At 39.2% G+C, this 23868-nt stretch overlaps 1 protein-coding gene across 1 annotated transcript in view; it reads left to right on the forward strand.

Annotated features, from left to right (window-relative positions):
* The window catches only part of LOC134531377 (pancreatic triacylglycerol lipase-like), a 558452-nt gene that overhangs the window by 187362 nt on the left and 347222 nt on the right, over window positions 1–23868 (forward strand). The window contains exon 2 of the mRNA XM_063367079.1: window positions 17289–17432. Within this exon, the coding sequence (XP_063223149.1) occupies window positions 17289–17432 (144 nt within the window). The remainder of the gene's footprint in view (window positions 1–17288; window positions 17433–23868) is intronic.

The raw sequence follows: 23868 nt of genomic DNA on the forward strand, positions 1-23868 counted from the left end.
GCAAGTTGCAACACTTACATCACCATGAATACATAGCTCTAGATTTTAATACTTAACTGCTTTCTATGTTCTGGAAATGTTATGTGACAGCTAAGAGTTTCTAAGAAAACATTCCCTTTATTATAGTTTGATTTCTATCGAAACATAAATACTGCAATGCAAAATGTGAAAAGTGTTGTATCTAGCCCCGGCCTCCCCTACTTAATGGACTTCACCGAACTGCATAACTCAACGTTTATGTGTGCTTTGTAGGTTTTGTACAGCAACGGTGAATATGGAACCACCCAGCGATTATCAAAGTCTACTCTTACACCGTTTGACAGACGTAATTGATATGATTGTCCACCATTGTCTATGTCTCTACGACGGTAAGATGGATAACCATCGATATTGGTGATAGTATCAGTTAGACATGGTTTTGGAAAACGCTTCGTACATTTTTTATTGTCCATACATGGTGACGTCATGTTTAAAGTACCACATGGACCATGGATCATGTTAGTAGTAACATTTTCAAACATTTCTTGATCAATATTCGGATCCGGAATTTCCGCTTAAATAATTTTTTCAATTTATTCTGGGCGTACTCTATCCACCAACCAAATCAAAAAAATGCGCATGTGGCAAACCTAGTTTTTGCCATTCTACAGAATAAAGCCAGCAACGTGTTTCGCCAAATACCGAGACATGTTTAATCAAATTCATCAAAGATTTTAATTTTTGTATTAACACATGTGCAGTGATGTCATGGCGATGCATTGACGTTTGACCTGACAACAAAAAAAAATTAATTTCATCCCAGTTTCGATTACACATAAATGCGATGAAAAGATCAGGCCAGCCATATGCACGTAAGAAGTTAGATTTAGTTGGTCCGAGCACAGGGATGCCGGTTGCAGGATTCAGGATTCAGGATTCAGGATTAGTGACCTTAGACCTCTGACATCACTGTTATGACCTTTGACCTCTGTGGTCACTGTTATTACCTTTGACCTCTGATGTCACCAAAATTCCTCAATTTTCCGGAAATTTCCTTATTTTCCACCAAAATTCCTATAAAAATTTCGTATTGACCCCGAAATTTCCCTTTTTTCCTTATAAATTTCCCTTTTTTCAAACAAAATTTCCCTATTAAATCCCTCAAAGGCCCAATTTTCGCATTAGCCGTATGTATCTGCGTTGTTGGCTGTTACTCCGCAACCACCCCACCAGAAAACCCACTATGGGGAGTAATGCAGAGTCGAAAGAAGCGATCTGATTGGCCGGTTCGTGAATTAAATATTTGTTTCAAAGGTATCGAAGGTATTGGTTAATATGAAGTTATATGTAAATATTAGAGCTATGATGTAAGAATATCGGACGACATTCTTTTATTACATCATGTCAGGCCGCCATCTTCGATTAGGTACATAATGATTTTGTACCCCAATACTATGCAACACAGTTTTCGTTCTCTGCAACATCAATTTATATTATGTCATTATAGGTCGCCATTTTATTTTCCAGAACATTCCGCCTTATTGGAGTCCAGAATTTTCCTCCATATTCAATTACATTACCACTAACTAAGCCTGAGGCTTGTTGTTTCGGATTTAGGATTTTAACATTACCATTATGGAACCACCATTTTTGTATACCTTTAACCATTTTGATTTATAGAAATTTCTACCATGTTGGATTATAAAATTTTCAGCAACAATTTTTTTTACTAGAACTTTACACCTTTTGCATTCTAGAACATTCAACCATATTGGAATTGAATGTTCACTCCTATGCATTTCACTTTCTTCGTTATGATATCATCGTCGAGCACTCCATTCATAAGCATTACCTCATGTTTAAATCATAATATTAAACCCCATACCTGTGTTATACAGTTATTCACTGACCTCACCATATCGTTTTCATATGCTGGATACCAACATCTTGGAACATCATCTCATTTCAACCTATGACATCACTTACAACTATCTTGCACTACCTATTACTACCTTTGACCTATACTTCCTACTAAGCACCATAATAAATTACTTCATTTGGGTAGGCATCTTACCCCTCCAAGTCCTTCCATGTCTTAACATATCCTTACATATCCTTATATGACTCACTATGCCCAACTATGTCCTACAAAGTCCTGCCTGTACCAACGTGCACTGCAATATCTTAGACTACATCTCACCACATCTCTATATATCTCATTGTGTCAGACTACATCCGATGATACCCTACCATATCAAAACAATGTATCAACATAATAATTCCAAATACTAATTAAGTCCAAGTATTTTACGCGAATGTCATTAATCCTCTCCAGCGGAATGACTGTAGGGGTCACTAGACTTCACATACCAAACAATAAAGTTAGAGTAACTATTATTTGTAATCACACTTTCATTTAAGCATTCAAGAGCTTAGGTGGTCTTTATTTATTAAACATGTCTTCAGTCATACTAGAATAATTTAATTTCTAACTTTAGGTATCATTATAAATTATTAAACTGGTAAAATTAAGCGAAATAAACACATTATAGTTATTCAACAGCTATTTACCAAACTTATTATACATAGTTCTACGCAAAAATATATACATATATTTATCTAGTGGGTCAAAATGGCTAATTCTTAGATCCAGACGATTTACCGAAGTCAGCGTCCAACCAGATCCTTTTCCCATGTACTCATTTTCTTCAAAACAAAGTTTTTCAATAATCTTTTTAACTGACTGCTTCACATCGTCTGAAGTGTAAATTACAGCAGCTGATGTCTTGCAAGCACGCTTGCTCACTTGGTCCTCGTGTGACTCCGGTTTACCATAAATACAGTCTAACCACAAGTTATCTTTTAAAGGTCTCCGTGTTGATGTATCATCCATAAGCTGGTCTATTATATTCTGCTCAATATCACTAAGAAAAGTGCAAATGTCTTTTGCCTCCCTAAAAGTATTCAAATAGTAGTAGTCTTTCAAATATTCCTCAAATGCAGATTGTGCCAAGTAAAAGCCATTATCATTTGTCTGCAACTGACCAAGCACAGTGTTAGGTGTAGATTTATGACCAGATGACGATGCGAGTGGTTGTTGCTGCTGATCTGCTTGAATGCTGATGGAGCATGTGCGCATGGGTACCTCTAGCTTAAATTGTGGAGTAGGCGTGTTTGCATATTTTTCAACATCAGGAAAGCGAACTACACCTTGACATTTTCCCACATGTCTTTTCAAACTATCTATACGATTGCACTTAACACATTGAATCTTTATATGAGAGGGACTCTTCACGCATTTACTTCTCTCGTGCCTTCGCGCATGATGAGCGAAAGCAAAATTCATGCTGCAGTAGTTGCAAGGATGTCTAATTGATGTGCCTTCCAAGACTTGAGTAGATATGTTCGATGACGCAACACTTAAACTATTTGACATATCAATGCAAAGCTTTTGTGGCGATATCTTAACATTTGACCACTTAACTCTTCCTTTGCCTATCTTCAGGTGTCTTTTCAAGTCATCGTTGCAAGTAAATTTATTTTTACCATTATCACAACAAACAATTATGCGAGACGTATTATTCGTACAATTACTCTTCTCATGACGTCGCATGTTAAAACTTGTTGAGAACAGCATATTCAGTGCTGGCACAGATGCTTCAATGGATACATTAGCTCCAAACAGGATTCCGAAGAGCTCATAGTAGGGTCCATAACCATAACCTCTTCAGAAATTATAATAGTTAAACAAGAGAACGAGACCCAAAGTGACGTTCACTCTTCAGAGTCTGAATGACAACTAAGACAATCACACCCTCATCCCTGTATATAAAGCCACTTCAAGACTCACTATGACCTCACCCCACCGTCAATATGTATTCTTAACACTTTATAAAATTATGTTATCCTAAAATTATTATTACAAGTGACGGAGTCCTGTACAAATCCATAACTGAATTGATATAAATCACTAGATGAACCTTACCATTTCCGAAATTATAGTTCATACAACTTTCTCTGACATATCTTAATATACAAATAAAATAGTTAATGTTATGCTAACATCTCTTTCTTTGACATTATAATAAAAACATCGTTTCTAGTTCTCCGAACAACTATTCACATCCCAAATTTATTTTAAACTAGCTACAATACCCGGCGTTGCCCGGGCTGAAAACAGGGTGTAGTTAGTAATTGTCTTCTTAATTTGAATGTCAAGTGTGAAAATTAATTTATATCACATTCAGATCCCTACAGACATTGTTCTGCCAGTTTGTAGTTATTTATCTGGTCTGTATGTAATTCAGACTTTATAAGGCAATATAGAAAAAAGCTGAAAAATAAGAGATTACTGATATTGAAAATATTCCATTATCTAACACTAACCGATTTCATTCTCTATACCTAGCTCTATCTCAACTTATTTCTCCGTCTCTATCTCACTATATATCACTCTATCTCTGTATCTATTTTATATTTAAATAAAATGTGTCATGCGTGCGCACTAATATAACAAAAACAGACGAAGTGCCGCTATATAAAATGAAATAAACACATTTTTTGACACGATAAGTGCTCCAACTATTGAAAAATAGTTATACCGTCTCAGTAACCTTCATTGGCATGCGGATAACAAATCACCAAAATTTCATAGCAATCGGATAAATGGCAAAAACAAACGAAAATTAAAGACATGACAAACGCATCAAACGATGGTGCGTTTATAATTCAAGGCAAATCTATCTATTGACGAAGTTAAGAACAAAACTGTTATTAGCGCCTTTATTTTTCTAGCCGCTGCGAGCTGCACTAAGCGGACTGGTCTCACCAAGGAGAAAAATATTAATTTGCCAGACCTTACTATGTGTATGATCATGTGTCAGACATAGAGAAATTACAATCACTCACTATTTGTATGTCTATGACCTATGATTTTTTCTGTTATAAAATGAAATTATCACTTTTTCACTCCCTTAGGGATGGAACTTCATATTAATATGTGGTCTATGTGTTAATACAGGTTATAAGCTAGCTGTAGGCCAAATTTCATTCAAATCCATTCAGTAGTTTTTACGTGAAAGAGTAACAAACATCCATCCAGCCATACTTACAAACTTTAAAGTTTATAATATTAGTAGGATATCACAACCATCATATCTTAATGTAACCAAAGAGAAATAATACTATCCCAACACACAGATTACCTTCACTTCTTGTCCCATAATCATCATCATGTTTGTGTAATATTACCCACCTCATTGATCTTACAGGTAACATTCTAACTGAACCTAAGTTAATGCATGGTTATAGAATGTGATCATTCATTCTATCTCATTATCGTATAACAAAGAAAAGGTCAAGATGAATTCGTACAGAATTAACAATCACGAATGGATGAGATAAACTATTTTAAGACAGTTAGCCTAGAAAAGGTAAATGTTATACATGAATACTCTTACCTCTAACCTAACCAATATTCATGTGTTGTCTTAATTTAAACATTAAAAATCAAAACCCCCATTATCATACTTGTTTTTGAAAATACATGATTTCATATTTTACATAAATATTAACCAAAAACCATGTAAATAAAATACGATGAACAATTCCTAACCAAGTAATTAAATTTATCTATATTCAACTAATTCTAAAATTTGGGACAACCATCTTAAATTACACAGAGAGCTTTAAGTAGGGGAGTACCTGGTGAAACATCTATAGGAGATTTCTCTATTTTTTACATTTTCATTTTAATAATAAAATATTAATAGACCCTAGAAGAATTTTAACCAATAGATTTTAAATTTCAATATACAACCCATATTTCCTACTTATTTAAAGTCTTATTAATATTTGTTCCATTGCTAATATGCTCTAAGTAGAATATTTAATAAATTGAGTATCCTTAATTTGCGCATTTATTTGCACATTAATTTTCATGGAACTACAACTAAAATGCCCAACTTCCTAGACATAACCACTGGTTGAGTCACATCCTGTTATATCAACAATAGAAAGAACATAACCCATTATCAACCACAGGAAAAAAACTAACTAAAAATTATATGTAAGACATATACAAAGTTTGATCCATCATATCAGCTAAGTCATTATATATGAATACAAAGAGGATGAAAAATATCACACCCAGCTTTACTTAAAAAAACTCAATAGGTATATTGTATATTAATTATAAGGGACAGACTAGTTTAAATAACTTTCTGAACACCTATCCCAAAACCCAGACATAAACCAAACAATTGTAGTATAAGACCAATAGAGCTATAAAGACAACACATAGTATTCACAGCAAAAATTACCAATGTTGCAGATCCCCTGAATCATAATACCTATGACCGAATATTAATGTTTACATATTCCATAGACCACCAAAACCACTTGCATGTGTATGATCGTTTATACATATTACCAACCTCAATCGTCCTTATCACAAACAAAAAAAGAAGACAATCACGTCGATTGAAACTCAGAAATACTTGTCCTAAACGTTCAACGCATAGTACTCCTCCTCTTCTTCTTCATCCCAGTACATCCCTCCTCCTCTTCCTGCCCCATTACATCTACTCATGCATTACACACTGATTATACACAAATATTAACAATGTCATAACCACCAGACATACCATGCAAAACATAGTTCTCTACATGTAGGCTCCTAGGCATTAGCAAATCTGTAGAAAGTATATAGCATCTATAATCACATCATAGCTTGATTTGAAATCACTTGTATATGTATTTACAAAACATCTGAATCAATAAGTCTGCAGACACTATGCTTAGCCAAAAAATTACTTTAAGTATTTTATTGTCAGCTCACAAAAACATTTATATTTTACGACGATCGAAACACATATTTCGCATACATGATGTTAAGACAAATTCATATTAGTAGTATAAGAACATATTTGATTACTTAGAGACTTGATGCAACATCTAAAATTTAATACATTTCCTATAAAACAAATTAATAAAATGCATACATAATATATTGTTACGATTTACCACGGGGGGTGGGGGGGGGGGGTTCGTAAAGGATAGCCCAATTAGTAGATTTTATTTCACTACACAGTTTTATTTATTACCACTACTTGTCACTTACAAATAATCTTCTAAACTGGCAGATAATTAATTACACGTAAAAAAGGTCAATTCCCCAGTCACACGTTTCACACACCTCGCTGGACCGCACTTCCGGCGCAACTCTCGCCGCAGCACCCCTCGTGGGTCTCCGCCGCGGGACTACGTCGCCACATTCCGCCGCCGTCACACCCTTCGCCGAGATCCCACACGACGACTCACTCGCAACTTCACCCGGGACTCCGCCGCGCCCGCGGCTCTATCGCCCGGAACCTCCCGACTCCACTGAACTCACTCACTCCCTGCCCTGGAACCATCGTCCAAGGACTTCGCCACTCTGCCGCACCCGCGGCACTATCGCCCGGAAACTCCGCTGCGGGAGAACTCCCCACTGAACTCCTGACTGACTCTTCTTGAAGGTCGGCCCAACCTCCTTATATAACCCTTGGGTTTCCGTCCAGAACAATCGGGCATGTCTCCGAGATATCGCGCGACCTTCGCCGTCGAAATGCCCAGAAACGCGTCGTGAGTCCTCGAAGGACGCGGCGGCTGCTTAAAGAACGCCGATAAACGCAACAAGCATCGGGTTCCCACAAAACGCGCCGATAAACATGTCTGAGTCCTTTTATTCAGCAGTGCGGCATCTTTTAAGTAACTCGATGTGAGGCAGGTGCGTGCTGCGATGGTCAGGATGTCGCGAGATAGTATGACACGAGATACCAGGGAGAGGATGTGGGTGGAAGGGGGCGCAGACAGGCCGAACGAGCGCGGCGACGCCAAGCACTGCAGCCAAGCGCGCTCGTAACAATATTATAACGGACAAGGAAGAGTATGTGAATTAGAGAAAAAAGAATAAACAATCTTTAAAATTTTGAAATACTTGTATATTTAAAAATTCCAATGATACAGCAAATCATATATTTTCTTCATGTTTACCAGGAAGAAATAGTTCTCTTTTAATTACAATCGAAAATGCTCTATTATTCTTGCACTAACCCCCTTATAGATTGTGCAGTCACGTAAACATCAATATAATGGAAGACATTCTTATACATCATGTATTATTGAAGAAAGACGGGTAGGAACTTGTAGGCATACATTTTAGCTCTTAGCCCAACGAACTCAGTCATTATATTGCCTCCACACTCATCTTTAAATTTCCCCCCCTACCTTTTTGTTTGTGATGGAGTAGCATGGAAGAGTAGGAGGGTAGGCACTTGTGTCAAACTCTGCCATTAATTGAGGGTCTGAGGCCAGGTCCATGTAGAAGTCGGCTGTCTTAATCTCGTAAACGAATGAATCAGTATCCATATATGCTAATTCAATATTCTCTTCATATTTTTTCTTCATTATAAGTATCATAATGAAATTGGTACAATAGGCTCATGGACAAGTCGAGCACAGCAAAGCTACCATATATCGGCTTGTTGAATAGTATTTTTTCTTTTTCCAGCTTCACTAGAGATAGATTTTCTGTAAATACAGCCTGGTCCTTGAACACATGTTTTGATATCAGTTTCCTAAGGCGTTTCTCCTTGCACACCAGCTCCATTCTCTGTATTTTTCTCATGTTCTCCATTAGTAGTTTACCGAATGTGGCATTGTTCATTAATTTATAGAAATGTTTTTCGAAATCATTGTTTGAAGCAGTTTTCTTCTCGGTATTCATATATATGTATGGTTTTAACCAGGAGGTGTAGCCCAATGCATAAAGCGTCACTGCAAGGCTAATAATAAGTACCTACAAGAACATTATGATGAAAGCCAGCCAGCAGCATATTTAGAGTATGTAGTTGCCAATAACTTATATGGTTGGGCAATGTCACAACCACTGCCCCTATATGACTTCGAGTGGTCTAATGTAGACTTTGACATCATGGCTGTACCTGATGAAGATTCTACAGGATATATTTTGGAGTCTGACATTGAGTATATTACTAAACTACATGATGCTCACAAAGACTTGCCATTTTTACCATTCAATCAGTGTGCTCCTGGCTCCAGACAACCAAAATTGATGACAACTTTAGATGACAAGAAGTATATAATACACTACAGAAATCTCAAACAGGTAATGGAACATGGACTCAAGGTGACCAAGGTTCATCGGGTGCTTCAGTTCAAGCAGGAAGCCTTGTTAAAACCATACATAGACATGAATATCGAGAAGAGAACTGCTTCAACCAATGTACCTATTTCATTATGATATAATGAGAAAAAATATGAAGAGAATATTGAATTAGCATATATGGATACTGATTCATTCGTTTACGAGATTAAGACAGCCGACTTCTACATGGACCTGGCCTCAGACCCTCAATTAATGGCAGAGTTTGACACAAGTGCCTACCCTCCTACTCTTCCATGCTACTCCATCACAAACAAAAAGGTAGGGGGGGAAATTTAAAGATGAGTGTGGAGGCAATATAATGACTGAGTTCGTTGGGCTAAGAGCTAAAATGTATGCCTACAAGTTCCTACCCGTCTTTCTTGAATAATACCCTGATGTATAAGAATGTCTTCCATTATATTGATGTTTACGTGACTGCACTATAATTCTATAAGGGGGTTAGTGCAAGAACAATAGAGCATTTACGATTGTAATTAAAAGAGAAGGATTTCTTCGTGGTAAACAGTATGAAAATATATGATTTTCTGTATCATTGGAATTTTTAAATATAGACCTACAAGTATTTCAAAATTTTAAAGATTGTTTATTCTTTCTTCTCTAATTCAAATACTCTTCCTTGTCCGAAATATTATGTATGCATTCCATTAATTTGTTTTATAGGAAATGTTTATATTGTAGATGTTGCAACAAGTCTCTCAGTAATCAAATATGTTGTTATATTACTAATATCTATTTGTCTTAACATCATGTATGCGAAATATGTGTTTCGATCGTCGTAAAATATAAATGTTTTTGTGAGCTGACAATAAAATACTTAAAGTAATTTTTTGGCTAAGCATAGTGTCTGCAGACTTATTGATTCGTAGATGTTTTGTAAATACATATACAAGTGATTTCAAATCAAGCTATGATGTGATTATAGATGCTATCTACTATCTACAGATTTGCTAATGCCTAGGAGCCTACATGTAGAGAACTATGTTTTGCATGGTATGTCTGGTGGTTATGACATTGTTAATATTTGTGTATAATCAGTGTGTAATGCATGAGTAGATGTAATGGGGACAGGAAGAGGAGGAGGGATGTACTGGGATGAGGAAGAAGAGGAAGTGTACTATGGGTTGAAGGTTTAGGACAAGTATTTCTGAGTTTCAATCGACGTGATTGTCTTCTTTTTTTGTTTGTGATAAGGACGATTGAGGTGGGTAATATGTATAAACGATCATACACATGCAAGTGGTTTTGGTGGTCTATGGAATATGTAAACATTAATATTCGGTCTTAGGTATAATGATTCAGGGGATCTGCAACATTGGTAATTTTTGCTGTGAATATTATGTGTTGTCTTTATAGCTCTATTGGTCTTATACTACAATTGTTTGGTTTATGTCTGGGTTTTGGGATAGGTGTTCAGAAAGTTATTTAAACTAGTCTGTCCCTTATAATTAATATACAATATACCTATTGAGTTTTTTTAAGTAAAGCTGGGTGTGATATTTTTCATCCTCTTTGTATTCATATATAATGACTTAGCTGATATGATAGATCAAACTTTGTATATGTTCTACATATTATTTTTAGTTGGTTTTTTCCTGTGGTTGATGATGAGTTATGTACTTTCTAATGTTGGTATAACAGGATGTCACTCAACCAGGGTTATGTCTAGGAAGTTGGGCATTTTAGTTGTAGTTCGATGAAAATTAATGTGCAAATAAATGCGCAAGTTAAGGATACTCAATTTAATAAATATTCTACTTAGTGCATATTAGCAATTAAAAAAAATATAAATAAGACTTTTAATGAGTAGGAAACATGGGTTGTATATTGATATTTGAAATCTATTAGTAAAAATTCTTCTAGGGTATACTAAATAATTTAATATTATGAAATAGTAACAAATAGAGAAATATCCTATAGATGTTTCACCAGCTACTCCCTTACTTAAAGCTAGCTGTGTAAGCTAAGATGGCTGTCTCAAATTGTAGATGTAGTTAAATATGGATAATTTTAATTACTTGGTTAGGAATTGTTCATCGTGTTTTATTTAAATGGTTTTTGGGTAATATTTATGTAAAATATGAAATCATGTGTTTTCAAAAACAAGTATGATGATGGGGGTTTAGGTTTGAAATGTTTAAATTAAGAGAACATATGATTATTAGTTAGGTTATAGGTAAGAGTATTTATGTACGACATTAGCCTTTTCTAGGCTCTGTTTTAAAATAGTTTATCTCATCCATTCGTGATTTTTAATTCTGTACGAATTCATCTTGACATTTTCATTGTTATACGATAATGAGATAGAATGAATGATCACATTATATAACCATGCATTAACTTAGGTTCAGTTAGAATGTTACCTGTAAGAACAATGAGGTGGGTAATATTTCACAAACATGATGATGATGATGATGATGATGATGATAATGATGATGATGGGTCAAGAAGTGAAAGTAATCTACTTTAATTCGTCTAACTGTTGATAGTGAGACACCTGTTGCAATATTTGTTGCTTCAGCGACATTGTATGTCAATATGGAGGAAAATTCTAGACTCCAATATGGCAGAATGTTCTGGAAAATAAAATGGCTACCTATAATGACATAATATAAAATGTTGTTGCAGCGAACGAAAACTGTGTTGCATAGTATTGGGGTACAAGATCATTATGTACCTAATCCAAGATGGTGGCCTGACATGTTGTAATAAAAAGAATGTCGTCCGATATTCTTACATCATAGCTCTAATATTTACATATAACTTTATACTAACCAATACCTTTGATACCTCTGAAACAAATATTTAATTCACGAACCGACCAATCAGATCGCTTCTTTCGACACTGCATTACTCCCCATAGTGGGTTTTCTGGTGGGATGGTTGCGGAGTAACAGCCCACAACGCGGATACATACGGCTTATGCGATAATTGGGGCCTTTGAGGTATTTAATAGGGAAATTTTGTTGGAAAAAGGGAAATTTATAAGGAAAAAGGGAAATTTTGGGGTAAATACAAATTTTTTTAGTAATTTTGATGGAAAATAGGGAAATTTCCGGAAAATTTAGCAATTTTGGTGACGTCAGATGTCAAAGATCATAACAGTGACGTCAGAGTTCAAAGGTCACCAATCCTGAATCCTGAATCCTGTACCTGGCACCCCTGTGCTCAGACCTACTAAATCTAACTACTCACGTATGTTAGTCATAAGGTTTTGAATATATTCTTGCATATGACGCGGACTGCCAGAGTATGATGATGAAAGAATATATGCGGTTCCGATGTTGTTGATGTTATTTGTTGCATATACGTTACCGATTATGACAGCACGTAAATGAATGAATTCCTCAGGACGAAGTTTCGCTTGATTAAACTTTATGTATCGTAATCTCTCACTTTCGATTTTCGCATACATATCAACAATGTACTGATGAAATAGCTGTCGGCATCGGAGAATGTTATTAAATTCATTAGTGGAGAAGTTGATCGCGCTAACTTTCTTGATAAGGTCTACACGTGTCGTTGGATTCCTTTGTTTAATATTTAAATGATAACCACCCTGTCCTTCCCAAAATATCAACGGATACTGCAATGCATGGTAAGAACGATGATTAGCTTGAATTATTTGCACCGTATTATCTCTGCGTTGTATGCGTAAATCTCGACGTTCAGATGGGTCACCAGCCATAACAACTGCAACTTTATTAATAGTTGTAACATTATATGTGCCTGCGAGCTCTACCATATGGTACTTTATCTGCTTTAATGACAATGACGTAGTTCTCGTTTTGCAGTCTGTTGGAAAGAGTCTTGAACAACCGTACCAATTGGTTATGATTTAGCAAAAATGTTTCCAAAATTTCCACAATTCCTTGCGCCTCCATCTGCTTTATATGGTTGTATACGCAGGGTGTATTAGTTTGTTGTTCATCACCCACAAAGTGGATTTGTAAAATTTTTTGATCAGCATCAGGCAATGGAAGCAATGAACCAATTTGATGGTACACTTGACCTTGAATTTTAAATGTAGATTCAATATTGCGACCATCGTCATTATGAATAATTTTTGTAACTCCAAATGATGTCATTTGGAAGCAAGAATTGAATTTACGAATTTTACTCAAAAACAATTTATATTGAGATGTGGCTCCAGCTAATAGTGTTTTCAATGGTTCCAGTGGTGGATTGAATAGTGGAAGTGAAACATTTCCAGATGCGCAACATAGACCAGCTAATTCACCTTTGTACTTGAAATCATGATAATGTTGACTCCCTTTGTCCATATTACCGATCATGATTAGTGAACGTGATGAATAGTCGATTTCAGGATCATATTCGAACGCAAGACGATTAAGTAATGCACGTGTCAATGTTCGATGATCTTGCACCCGCTATTGATCACGTGCTCTGTGTGCGTCGGTCGCTAGCTCGTAGACGTGCCTCTCGTTGTCTTAATGTATTAGCACGAAGACGTTGATTGTGTTGCTCTAAATTTTAATTTGCACGTGTATTTGCAACTTGTACTCTTAAATTTACATTATCCGTCGAGTGTTCTTCAACTGTTCTATTCAATCAACGATTATAGACCCATTGCGCATGTTGAGTTCGTCAACCAATATTACTTGCTCTTCCACGAAGACGTGGCATTTTTCTGTAAAAATAAAATAATGTAAAAAAATACACGACTAATATGAGTAACATCTTTAAGATGAAATTTGAATTAAGTACCTAACAGGACTGAATTTGTACCAAATTTTAGATAAATAATGTATTATTTTTATTTATTTTTTATTTAATATTTACGATAAGTAAATATTTAAAATGAAAACAATTGAAAAAAATGTATTATGAAATCAATGAACTGTACAAATAAATTTGTAGTTTAGAATGTATGTCAATCAAAGCTCGTGTAAATTTGATAGAAAATCATGTTAAATACTCACTTCAGTACCACACCATATTTGCAAAATGTATGGTTTTTTTACGTATACTTCAAAACCTTTTACACACTAATTACATCTTAATGTAATATTTCAATTAGCACATGATTTCTTTTAACACAATAATAACACAAAATTTTCCCGAATCTGAACAAAGTGCCAACTATCGGGACACACTGAAATTAAAATAAAATATTTCTGAATATTCGACACTGCGATCGTAGAAAAATGTGTTATGAATTCAATGAACTATTTAAAATAAATTTGTTGGTTAGAATGTTTAATAAACGCGCGAGTAAATTTGATAGAAAATCATGTTAAATACTCACTTCAATACCACACAATATTTGCAAAATGTGTAGTTTTTACGTATACTTCAAAACCTTTTACACACTAATTACATCTTAATGTAATATTTCAATTAGCACGTGATTTATTTTAACACAATAATTCCACACGATTTTCCTGAATCTGATCGCAGTGCCAAAAATCGGGACACACTGAAATTAAAATAAAATATTTCTGAATATTCTACACTGCGATCGCAGCGCTGTCTGCCGGATCCAATGTAAAACATTCTAACCGACGTTGTCCGGTTTAAACGTTGTAAATCCAAAATATTTTTTTATATAAACTATTAATTTAAAATATAACACTTCAATTTTAAATATACTTTAATTAAACTTTAATTACTATAAGTAATTTTTATTTTATAAATGTTATAATTTATGTTACAAACTTATATTTTTATTTTCAAAGAGGCGTTCAATACGTCATAAGTTGCATAGAATAAAATGAGAACTGACAATTTCAAATTTTTAGGTTATGTTTATTGGTATTTGATGCACGTGTAAACATAATTAAAAGTAATGAAAAATCGTGTAAAATACTCACTTCAATACTGCACTTCACAAATTTGCATAATGTATATTTTTAATTACACTTTGAAATGTTATTTCATTAAATAATAATATAATATTCTCAATAAACATTCTATTTTAATTGTAATAACAACACTCATCTAAGACGCAAGTACCGATATGCGAAAATGCAACAAAATAAAAAATCATAGAATCCGATCGCTGCACCAACTATTGTGAATCTAAACCATCCAAAGATTAAGAACAACACATAAAAAAATACACAACACACACACACACACACACACACACACACACACACATATATATATATATATATATATATATATATATATATATATAAATACTGTGAACCTAAACCATCCAAAGATCAACAATATAAAATTTATTAAATAAACATTTTCCAGTGGACTTATTTGTGAATCTAAACCATTATCGAATCCACTGGAACACACACAAAAAATTTCATCAAAATCGGTCCAGCCGTTTAGAAGGAGTTCAGTTACATACACACGGACATTATTAGAATTAAATATATATATATATAAAGATAAATATGTATGAGATATCATATATATTTTAATCTTTGTATTTATTATCTTGAATGTAAGTTGATGTTTCGTTGTTGCGTTTGATTGGTTAACGATAGCTGTTTTTAAATTAACCTAATTATAATACGGTATGAAAACTAACATATAATTTTAATATAGGATTGATTTGTGTGTATAACTATATATAAAAATTGGTGAAACTGTTGAAGAAGCCAGGCATCTGTGTTGAGAGTGTGACACTCGTCATGAATTCAGCGGGGGAGAGACGGGCTGGCTTGCTGTAGCAATGAATCACTCAAATTTAAAAAGAGATGACACATAGCTGTGTGGCCCAGTATACATTCCTTTTAACAACTTTATCTTTTCTCGCAAGCTAACAATTTGAAAATACTACTCAAATGTCCCTGACTAAGCTATCTATGCTGTTAAAAATTTTCACCTTACATTTACGAAAAACGTTATTTACAATATATCGAGGGGACCTTCGTAAATATTAGAATATATTCGTAAATTTACAGATTCTAAGTTCCCTTAATTTAAGTACGAATTCACCAGTTTATTTTTGGAGAAAAAGAAAAAAAGGCATTTAAATTTACAAGAAAACACTTAATTAGAGGTAATTTATAAGAAATTTCTGATATCTGTTACTACGAGGATCTCTTTATTTGAAAAGCATGTAACATTACTGCGAATGCCTGCAGTGCTCGACGCGAGACTAAACAGTCAGCAGTGGAAATCCCGCTCCAGCCCCTCCACGGTAAACATGGACAGCGATTGCCCGCGGCTCTGCCTGTGAAGCCACCAGTGCGCACACAGTAAGGTGACATAAGCATGTATTACTTCAGAAAATAGACCAGAAACATGCATCAGGGCGGTCTCAGCTGGATGAGGAACATTATGAAGGTTATAAAACCTCATTTAATTTGGTTCGTTACAGTTTCAGATCATTGTTTGATGTTACATACTGTTTACATTTAGCTTTGAATATATATACTGTATAGAAGTCGCCAGCCCAGGTTAAAATTTCTAATACGGTTTTGAGGTAGTTGGTTAATTCACCGCGGCAATCGCCACCATCTCTAGGGCATCGACTTGTGTTGGTCCCTAGCGGACAAGTGTCGAACTCTTCAAACACCCCTTCCCCATCCTGTGGAACGACGTTGAGCTGCAGTGAATGATTGATGAGGGGTGCGGGGAATGACAGCGGGCGACAGCGCTGCGATCTAACGTGTAAATAATAACTAAGACGATACATGGCATTACGGCAGCGCACTGCAGCGGTGAAGTTCCCAAGCTGCTCATCATACGATTCTGAAAGACGTAGAGTAAATCCTATCCACTCGCGACTTCTATACAGTATATATATTCAAAGCATTTAGTAATTGAACAAAATATGCGAGTCTTCTGGATGGCAGATTGGAAACACACGCATATCTTTGATTACTTCAGTATGTTTGAAGTTCTCCTCGTATATCGTACGCCAACGGAGCCCTATACAAAAGTAAACAATGGTCTAAACCAGGCCAGTTAAAAAAAAAATTCTTACTGTGAGTTTTAATATAAAACAACCGAACCTGTTACAGTTCACTAACCATTTACTTAGTGATAGAATATAGGTCAAGAAAATGAGCATTATATAGGTATTCCTGGAATTTTTTCTTTATCAGTTACTAAGAATGATTTTAAATTAATTGGAGTGGTGGTCTGTCAGTGGCAGGAACCCTGGTGGACGGCGCTACACGGCTCGCCGGCGCCGCGATGGGCCGGGCGCGCGATGCGGCCAAGGGCGCGCGCCTGCTACTCAGCGCCGCCCTGCGCGCTGGTCAGCAGGCGGTGAAGGAGGCCGTGGCTCCAGGTGGGTCTCATCCCTGCGCGCTGGTCAGCAGGCGGTGAAGGAGGCCGTGACTCCAGGTGGGTCTCATCCCTGCGCGCTGGTCAGCAGGCGGTGAGGGAGGCTGTGGCTCCAGGTGTGTCTCATCCCTAAGCGCTGGTGTGCAGGCGGTGAAGGAGGCTGTGGCTCCAGGTGGGTCTCATCCCTGCGCGCTGGTCAGCAGGCGGTGAAGGAGGCCGTGACTCCAGGTGTGCCTCATCCCTGAGCGCTGGTCAGTAGGCGGTGAGGGAGGCCGTGGCTCCAGGTGGGTCTCATCCCTGCGCGCTGGTCAGCAAGCGGTGAGGAAGGCTGTGGCTCCAGGTGTGTCTCATCCCTGAGCGCTGGTCAGCAGGCGGTGAGGGAGGCCGTGGCTCCAGGTGTGTCTTATCCCTGAGCGCTGGCCAGCAGGCGGTGAGGGAGGCCGTGGCTCCAGGTGGGTCTCATCCCTGCGCGCTGGTCAGCAAGCGGTGAGGGAGGCCGTGGCTCAGGTGGGTCTCATCCCTGAGCGCTGGTCAGCAAGCGGTGAGGGAGGCCGTGGCTCCAGGTGGGTCTCATCCCTGCGCGCTGGTCAGCAGGCGGTGAGGGAGGCAGTGGCTCCAGGTGGGTCTCATCCCTGAGCGCTGGTCAGCAAACGGTGAGGGAGGCCGTGGCTCAGGTGGGTCTCATCCCTGAGCGCTGGTCAGCAAGCGGTGAGGGAGGTCGTGGCCTCAGGTGGGTCTCATCCCTGCGCGCTGGTCAGCAGGCGGTGAGGGAGGCAGTGGCTCCAGGTGGGTCTCATCCCTGAGCGCTGGTCAGCAAGCGGTGAGGGAGGCCGTGGCACCAGGTGGTTCTCATCCCTGCGCGCTGGTCAGCAGGCGGTGAGGGAGGCAGTGGCTCCAGGTGGGTCTCATCCCTGAGCGCTGGTCAGCAAGCGGTGAGGGAGGCCGTGGCTCCAGGTGTGTCTTATCCCTGAGCGCTGGTCAGCAGGCGGTGAGGGAGGCCGTGGCTCAGGTGGGTCTCATCCCTGAGCGCTGGTCAGCAAGCGGTGAGGGAGGCCGTTGCTCCAGGTGGGTCTCATCCCTGCGCGCTGGTCAGCAGGCGGTGAGGGAGGCAGTGGCTCCAGGTGGGTCTTATCCCTGAGCGCTGGTCAGCAAGCGGTGAGGGAGGTTGTGGCTCCAGGTGGGTCTCATCCCTGCGGGCTGGTCAGCAGGCGGTGAGGGAGGCAGTGGCTCCAGGTGGGTCTCATCCCTGCGCGCTGGTCAGCAGGCGGTGAGGGAGGCAGTGGCTCCAGGTGGGTCTCATCCCTGAGCGCTCAGGTGGGTCTCATCCCTGAGCGCTGGTCAGCAGGCGGTGAGGGAGGCCGTGGCTCCAGGTGGGTCTCATCCCTGAGCGCTGGTCAGCAGGCGGTGAGGGAGGCCGTTGCTCCAGGTGGGTCTCATCCCTGAGCGCTGGTCAGCAGGCGGTGAGGGAGGCCGTGGCTCCAGGTGGGTCTCATCCCTGAGCGCTGGTCAGCAGGCGGTGAGGGAGGCCGTGGCTCCAGGTGTGTCTTATCCCTGAGCGCTGGTCAGCAGGCGGTTTGGGAGGCCGTGGCTCCAGGTGGGTCTCATCCCTGAGCGCTGGTCAGCAGGCGGTGAAGGAGGCCGTGGCTTCAGGTGTGTCTCATCCCTGAGCGCTGGTCAGCAGGCGGTGAGGGAGGCCGTGGCTCCAGGTGGGTCTCATCCCTGAGCGCTGGTCAGCAGGCGGTGAAGGAGGCCGTGGCTCCAGGTGGGTCTTATCCCTGAGCGCTGGTCAGCAGGCGGTGAGGGAGGCCGTGGCTCCAGGTGTGTCTTATCCCTGAGCGCTGGTCAGCAGGCGGTGTGGGAGGCCGTGGCTCCAGGTGGGTCTCATCCCTGAGCGCTGGTCAGCAGGCGGTGAAGGAGGCCGTGGCTCCAGGTGGGTCTCATCCCTGAGCGCTGGTCAGCAGGCGGTGAGGGAGGCCGTGGCTCCAGGTGGGTCTCATCCCTGCGCGCTGGTCAGCAGGGGGTGAGGGAGGCCGTGGCTCCAGGTGGGTCTGATCCCTGAGCGCTGGTCAGCAGGCGGTGAGGGAGGCCGTGGCTCCAGGTGGGTCTCATCCCTGAGCGCTGGTCAGCAGGCGGTGAGGGAGGCCGTGGCTCCAGGTGGGTCTCATCCCTGCGCGCTGGTCAGCAGGCGGTGAGGGAGGCAGTGGCTCCAGGTGGGTCTTATCCCTGAGCGCTGGTCAGCAAGCGGTGAGGGAGGCCGTGGTTCCAGGTGTGTTTCATCCCTGCGCGCTGGTCAGCAGGCGGTGAAGGAGGCCGTGAGTCCACGTGTGTCTGATCCCTGAGCGCTGGTCAGCAAGCAGTGAGGGAGGCCGTGTCTCCAGGTGTGTTTCATCCCTGAGCGCTGGTCAGCAGGCGGTGAAGGAGGCCGTGAGTCCAGGTGTGTCTCATCCCTGCGCGCAGGTACTGTCAAGTGAGGTGACCGCTAGGAGCGTGACACAGTACTCCGCGCTGGAGGCGTGCAGCGGCTGTCTGGTGTGGGCCGGCGCTGCGCGGAAGGGCAATGGCCGGAGATTATTTGCATGCAACTGTGAAGACTGCACCTGCTGTTGGACGCAATGCATATATTTATTGAGGTAACACGTCGGCCTCAATATTAAGTTCGGCAAATATCTATTACCCGAAGTTAGTGTTGCAGGTTCATTAATTTTAAACTGACTTATTTATAGTGCAATAATCGTACTGGCGTGACCCGCAAAATTTAATTAAGGTGTCAAGTAAGCACATTTTAAACCAGGGTCTCTGTCGTACCGACTATCAAGTGAGAGGTATATTCAATAGTGCCGGAAATTTAGTATTTCGACACGTTTTTTTAAATTTTACTATAATTTTAAATTTTTTTTTGGAAATTTTGTTTTCTTTTTAATTTGGTTTCTAAAGGATGATTTACTCTTTGTTAGGCTGGTGTACTCCCCTTAGTTAAACTTTGTGCCAGTAGCCTGAAGCACCTTTCCCAGAGACCTATAGGATATTTTGCAGATCTAATACTTCGTTGGCAGCTCGCTTAAAATTTCCCTTGCTTACAGGCACATCCCAGGCCTGTAACGTTACTTCACTTCATGACTATAACTGCATACAGCAGCTCTGGACGAGCTGTTACCATTTCTCAGAGGCGAGCTGACCATAGTCTTTACTGTCACGAATACGTATTAGGTTCTCTCCTCGAAAAGCACTTCATGAACGCTCGTTCTCAGCGTCGTTGCACCTTTTGTTCACCCCCTTCCCACTCGGTTCTAAGAATTCGCCTAAGACAAATGACCGGTCATAAACCCCAGCAGACAGCGGCCGTCTCCAAGGACGCCTCTTATAAAAAATGTGTGTGCAAAGATGGACCACCCCACGACATCTCGCGGCAGAAACTTTAACTTATTATCTTGGCCGCCAGAGTGTAGCACCTGACTGCCCCTTTAACCTTTAGTTTAAGCAGACGCCTTGGGCGAGTCGATTCTTTTTTTATTTAAGACACCCCACAACAGGTAGCGCTAAGGTCGGCCAGTGTTACCAACTTCGAGACATCAGTCAGAGTTTTTTTATGATGTCCACTCGGGGAACTTCGGAACCTTTCGGTCCGGACTCCCAGTCCCCCCCCCCCCCCACCGCTTTTGATTCAAGATTTACTTTTAATTACCAGACGCGGTTCTTCGCGAGACACTTCGCGTCGCGACTGCAGACGGACCATTTTGCGATTATCGGCGAGTCGACGAGACACTGCAAGACTTCCATCCGGCCTGCAACCGACTATGTAGTCGCCTAAATAAGGGATGCTATTCCTATAATCTTTTCAAGTAGTTTAGTCCGTCTGCTTAGTACAAATGTAATAGTTATTTTTCTTTTAAATTATTTCTTTTGAAATGAAGAAAACTTCCGCGTCCATCCGCGTATTCGTGGGATCCAGTTCCTGGCTGGCGACGCATCGGTAAATAGAAGCCAACTCCACTGTCTGGTGAGTGACGATCCACGACTTTCCTCAATCTCCCCTTAACTTTTCCGGGCATTTTCTGCCCCGTATACTGTCTGTGTACAATTTCTGATCAGTTTTGATTCGGACTGTTCCAGACAGGGTCCGAGAGCTGGACACCGAATTGGCATTTTCATCTCCCTTCCTCAACAGCACACAAGCGCCCCGGCAACATGTTCCCGCGTGATCTCCGAAACGAAGCCCCGACCTCCGGCGCTAATGTATTGTTCAACCTTTTTTGAACTTTCCTAAATTACACCGTCAAACAAAGTTAAACATACAAACATAATTTCTGGACTTTAAGTACATACCTCAACTGGGATGGTTTAAATATATTTGTATTTTTATTATTGGTTTATGTATTTTTAGTAAATGAAACTTTTGATAATTTCATGTACGGCCGGCCCATATTTTTTTTTCTTTCTGAATATACTGAGAGCTGTTTAAGAATATAATTAATATTGTACGTTAATATTCTCTTGTATCTGCTATAATTTTACTCAGTATGGAGTAATTATATTTCAGACGGAATCACACCTTGTTTCTGTTCATTACTAATAACATTGTGAAACCTAAAGATCCACCCAGCCAAACAAAAATGGTAATCAGACCGTGGTTTGCTGCTACACAACATTTTAGTGATATATAAACTGGCTTTACTTAATTTTTAATAGTTGCAAACAGTTTTTTATGATTATGCTGGACGTTAGTAAATTATTACAAAATTACGCTGGAATCATTCTGATCGTACTACAACTACGCCACGCTACATCAGGTCCTGTTTGACAATTTGCATACAAGGATAATATGAGCTATCAAATTTGGGTTAAAGAAGCTATGGTAATATGTTGCAATATCATATTCAATTTTGTTTTGTGTTTTGGTTGCCCCAGCTAATGGTACCGGACCAAAAATATTGTTCTAAATTAGCGGTGTTGTGTGCAACACAGCAATTTTGAGGCCCTTTAAAATATGCCAGAAGTTTTATAATTGTTATTTAATTTGGGTATATCAATGTTAATATATATAAATAACATTTTAATAAACCTAGTAATATTTGTTCACAGTATTAGGGTTGTTACTTGTTTAACAGCCAGTTATATTTTAAAATGTATGAATATATATAAGGTGTGTGCAATTTTGCCTGCTATAAATAATTTTGGAATTTCATTTGCATTAAATTGCAGTCCTAATACATACCAGCCTGTTTTTCCAAATCCCTGCTATTTTCATACTTGTTTTCTTTAATCTCCATTTTCATTACCTTTGCTGTTCGAGGGAGGGGTAACTGTTGATTGAACCCGCGCCAGCGAGCACCGGGCTGCGAGGCCTCGCTGAGGCAGTGAGCGAGGCCACCAACTGCGCAACTCTGTTGTCTTTAGGTTTGGGAGGTTTGTACTAGTGTCAGTATGGCAGTTATCTGGGTGTACAAGCCGCGTAACGTTAAGAGCAGCCGGATTTGCGGCTTCGGATAAGGAAGATATAGATATTCGTAGAAAGAAAATGAGTGCGCACATTAGGGGAGGTAGGAAGGAAATAGAAAATAAGAACGCCTTGAGTGTTGTTTTGATAGAAAGTATAGTTAGTTTAGGTGCAAATTTGAAAGCTAAGCTAATGTTTAAAAGTTTGGAAATATACATACTTTGCATTCAGCTGATCCTCAACAACTAATAAACTTTCGTTTAGGAATCGAAGAAATCAGAGTGAACAATTAATTTTATCACATACTGAAATATGAACCCCAATTTGAGGATTTCTCACTATGCCAAAATCTTTTAACAAATTCAACGTGTTCCATTGATGTTGATAAAATGTGGTTTGCCTGAAAAGATTTTGAGGTAAATTTTAAGTAACGTAACGGCGGCGCAGAGTGGTAATTTTGAAGCTAACAAATAATTTAGAGAAAGTAGAATAAACTTGTTTTAAATGTCAGGAACTAGAAAATTTTTCTTCTAACTATGAAGGGGACATACATTTGCGAATTTTGTGGTACATGAGGTAACTTGGCGGCCGTTTGTTATAAAAAAAAACAAAATCGGAGCTAGAATTATGGTTATTTGTTAGGTTTCAGTATCATGTTAACATTTTAGTGTTTAGTCTTGGGTAATTAAACTGAGATATGTCTATATTCACTCTTCTTTAAGATCCACATTTCATTAAATGACTCAGATGTCACCTTCCTGTGTATAACAGGTCTAAGATATTTAATAGTTAGATTTCAGTTATGAATATAAAGTTTTTTTAGTTTGTCAAACTAAATTGGAGTTGTTTTTCAGGTGACCTAATAAATTGTAAGTATATGTGTTGAATCTTGTTAATTTTTTAACTGATTTTATGTCATAGTGGTTGTGATATTTTGTCTAACTCAATACGAGTATTTGAAATTGTTTAATCCTTTCGATATCTTCTCATCTTCATCTCTATTCTT

Source organism: Bacillus rossius, chromosome 3 (assembly GCF_032445375.1).
Source record: "Bacillus rossius redtenbacheri isolate Brsri chromosome 3, Brsri_v3, whole genome shotgun sequence".
Classification (NCBI taxonomy): Eukaryota; Metazoa; Arthropoda; class Insecta; order Phasmatodea; family Bacillidae; genus Bacillus; species Bacillus rossius.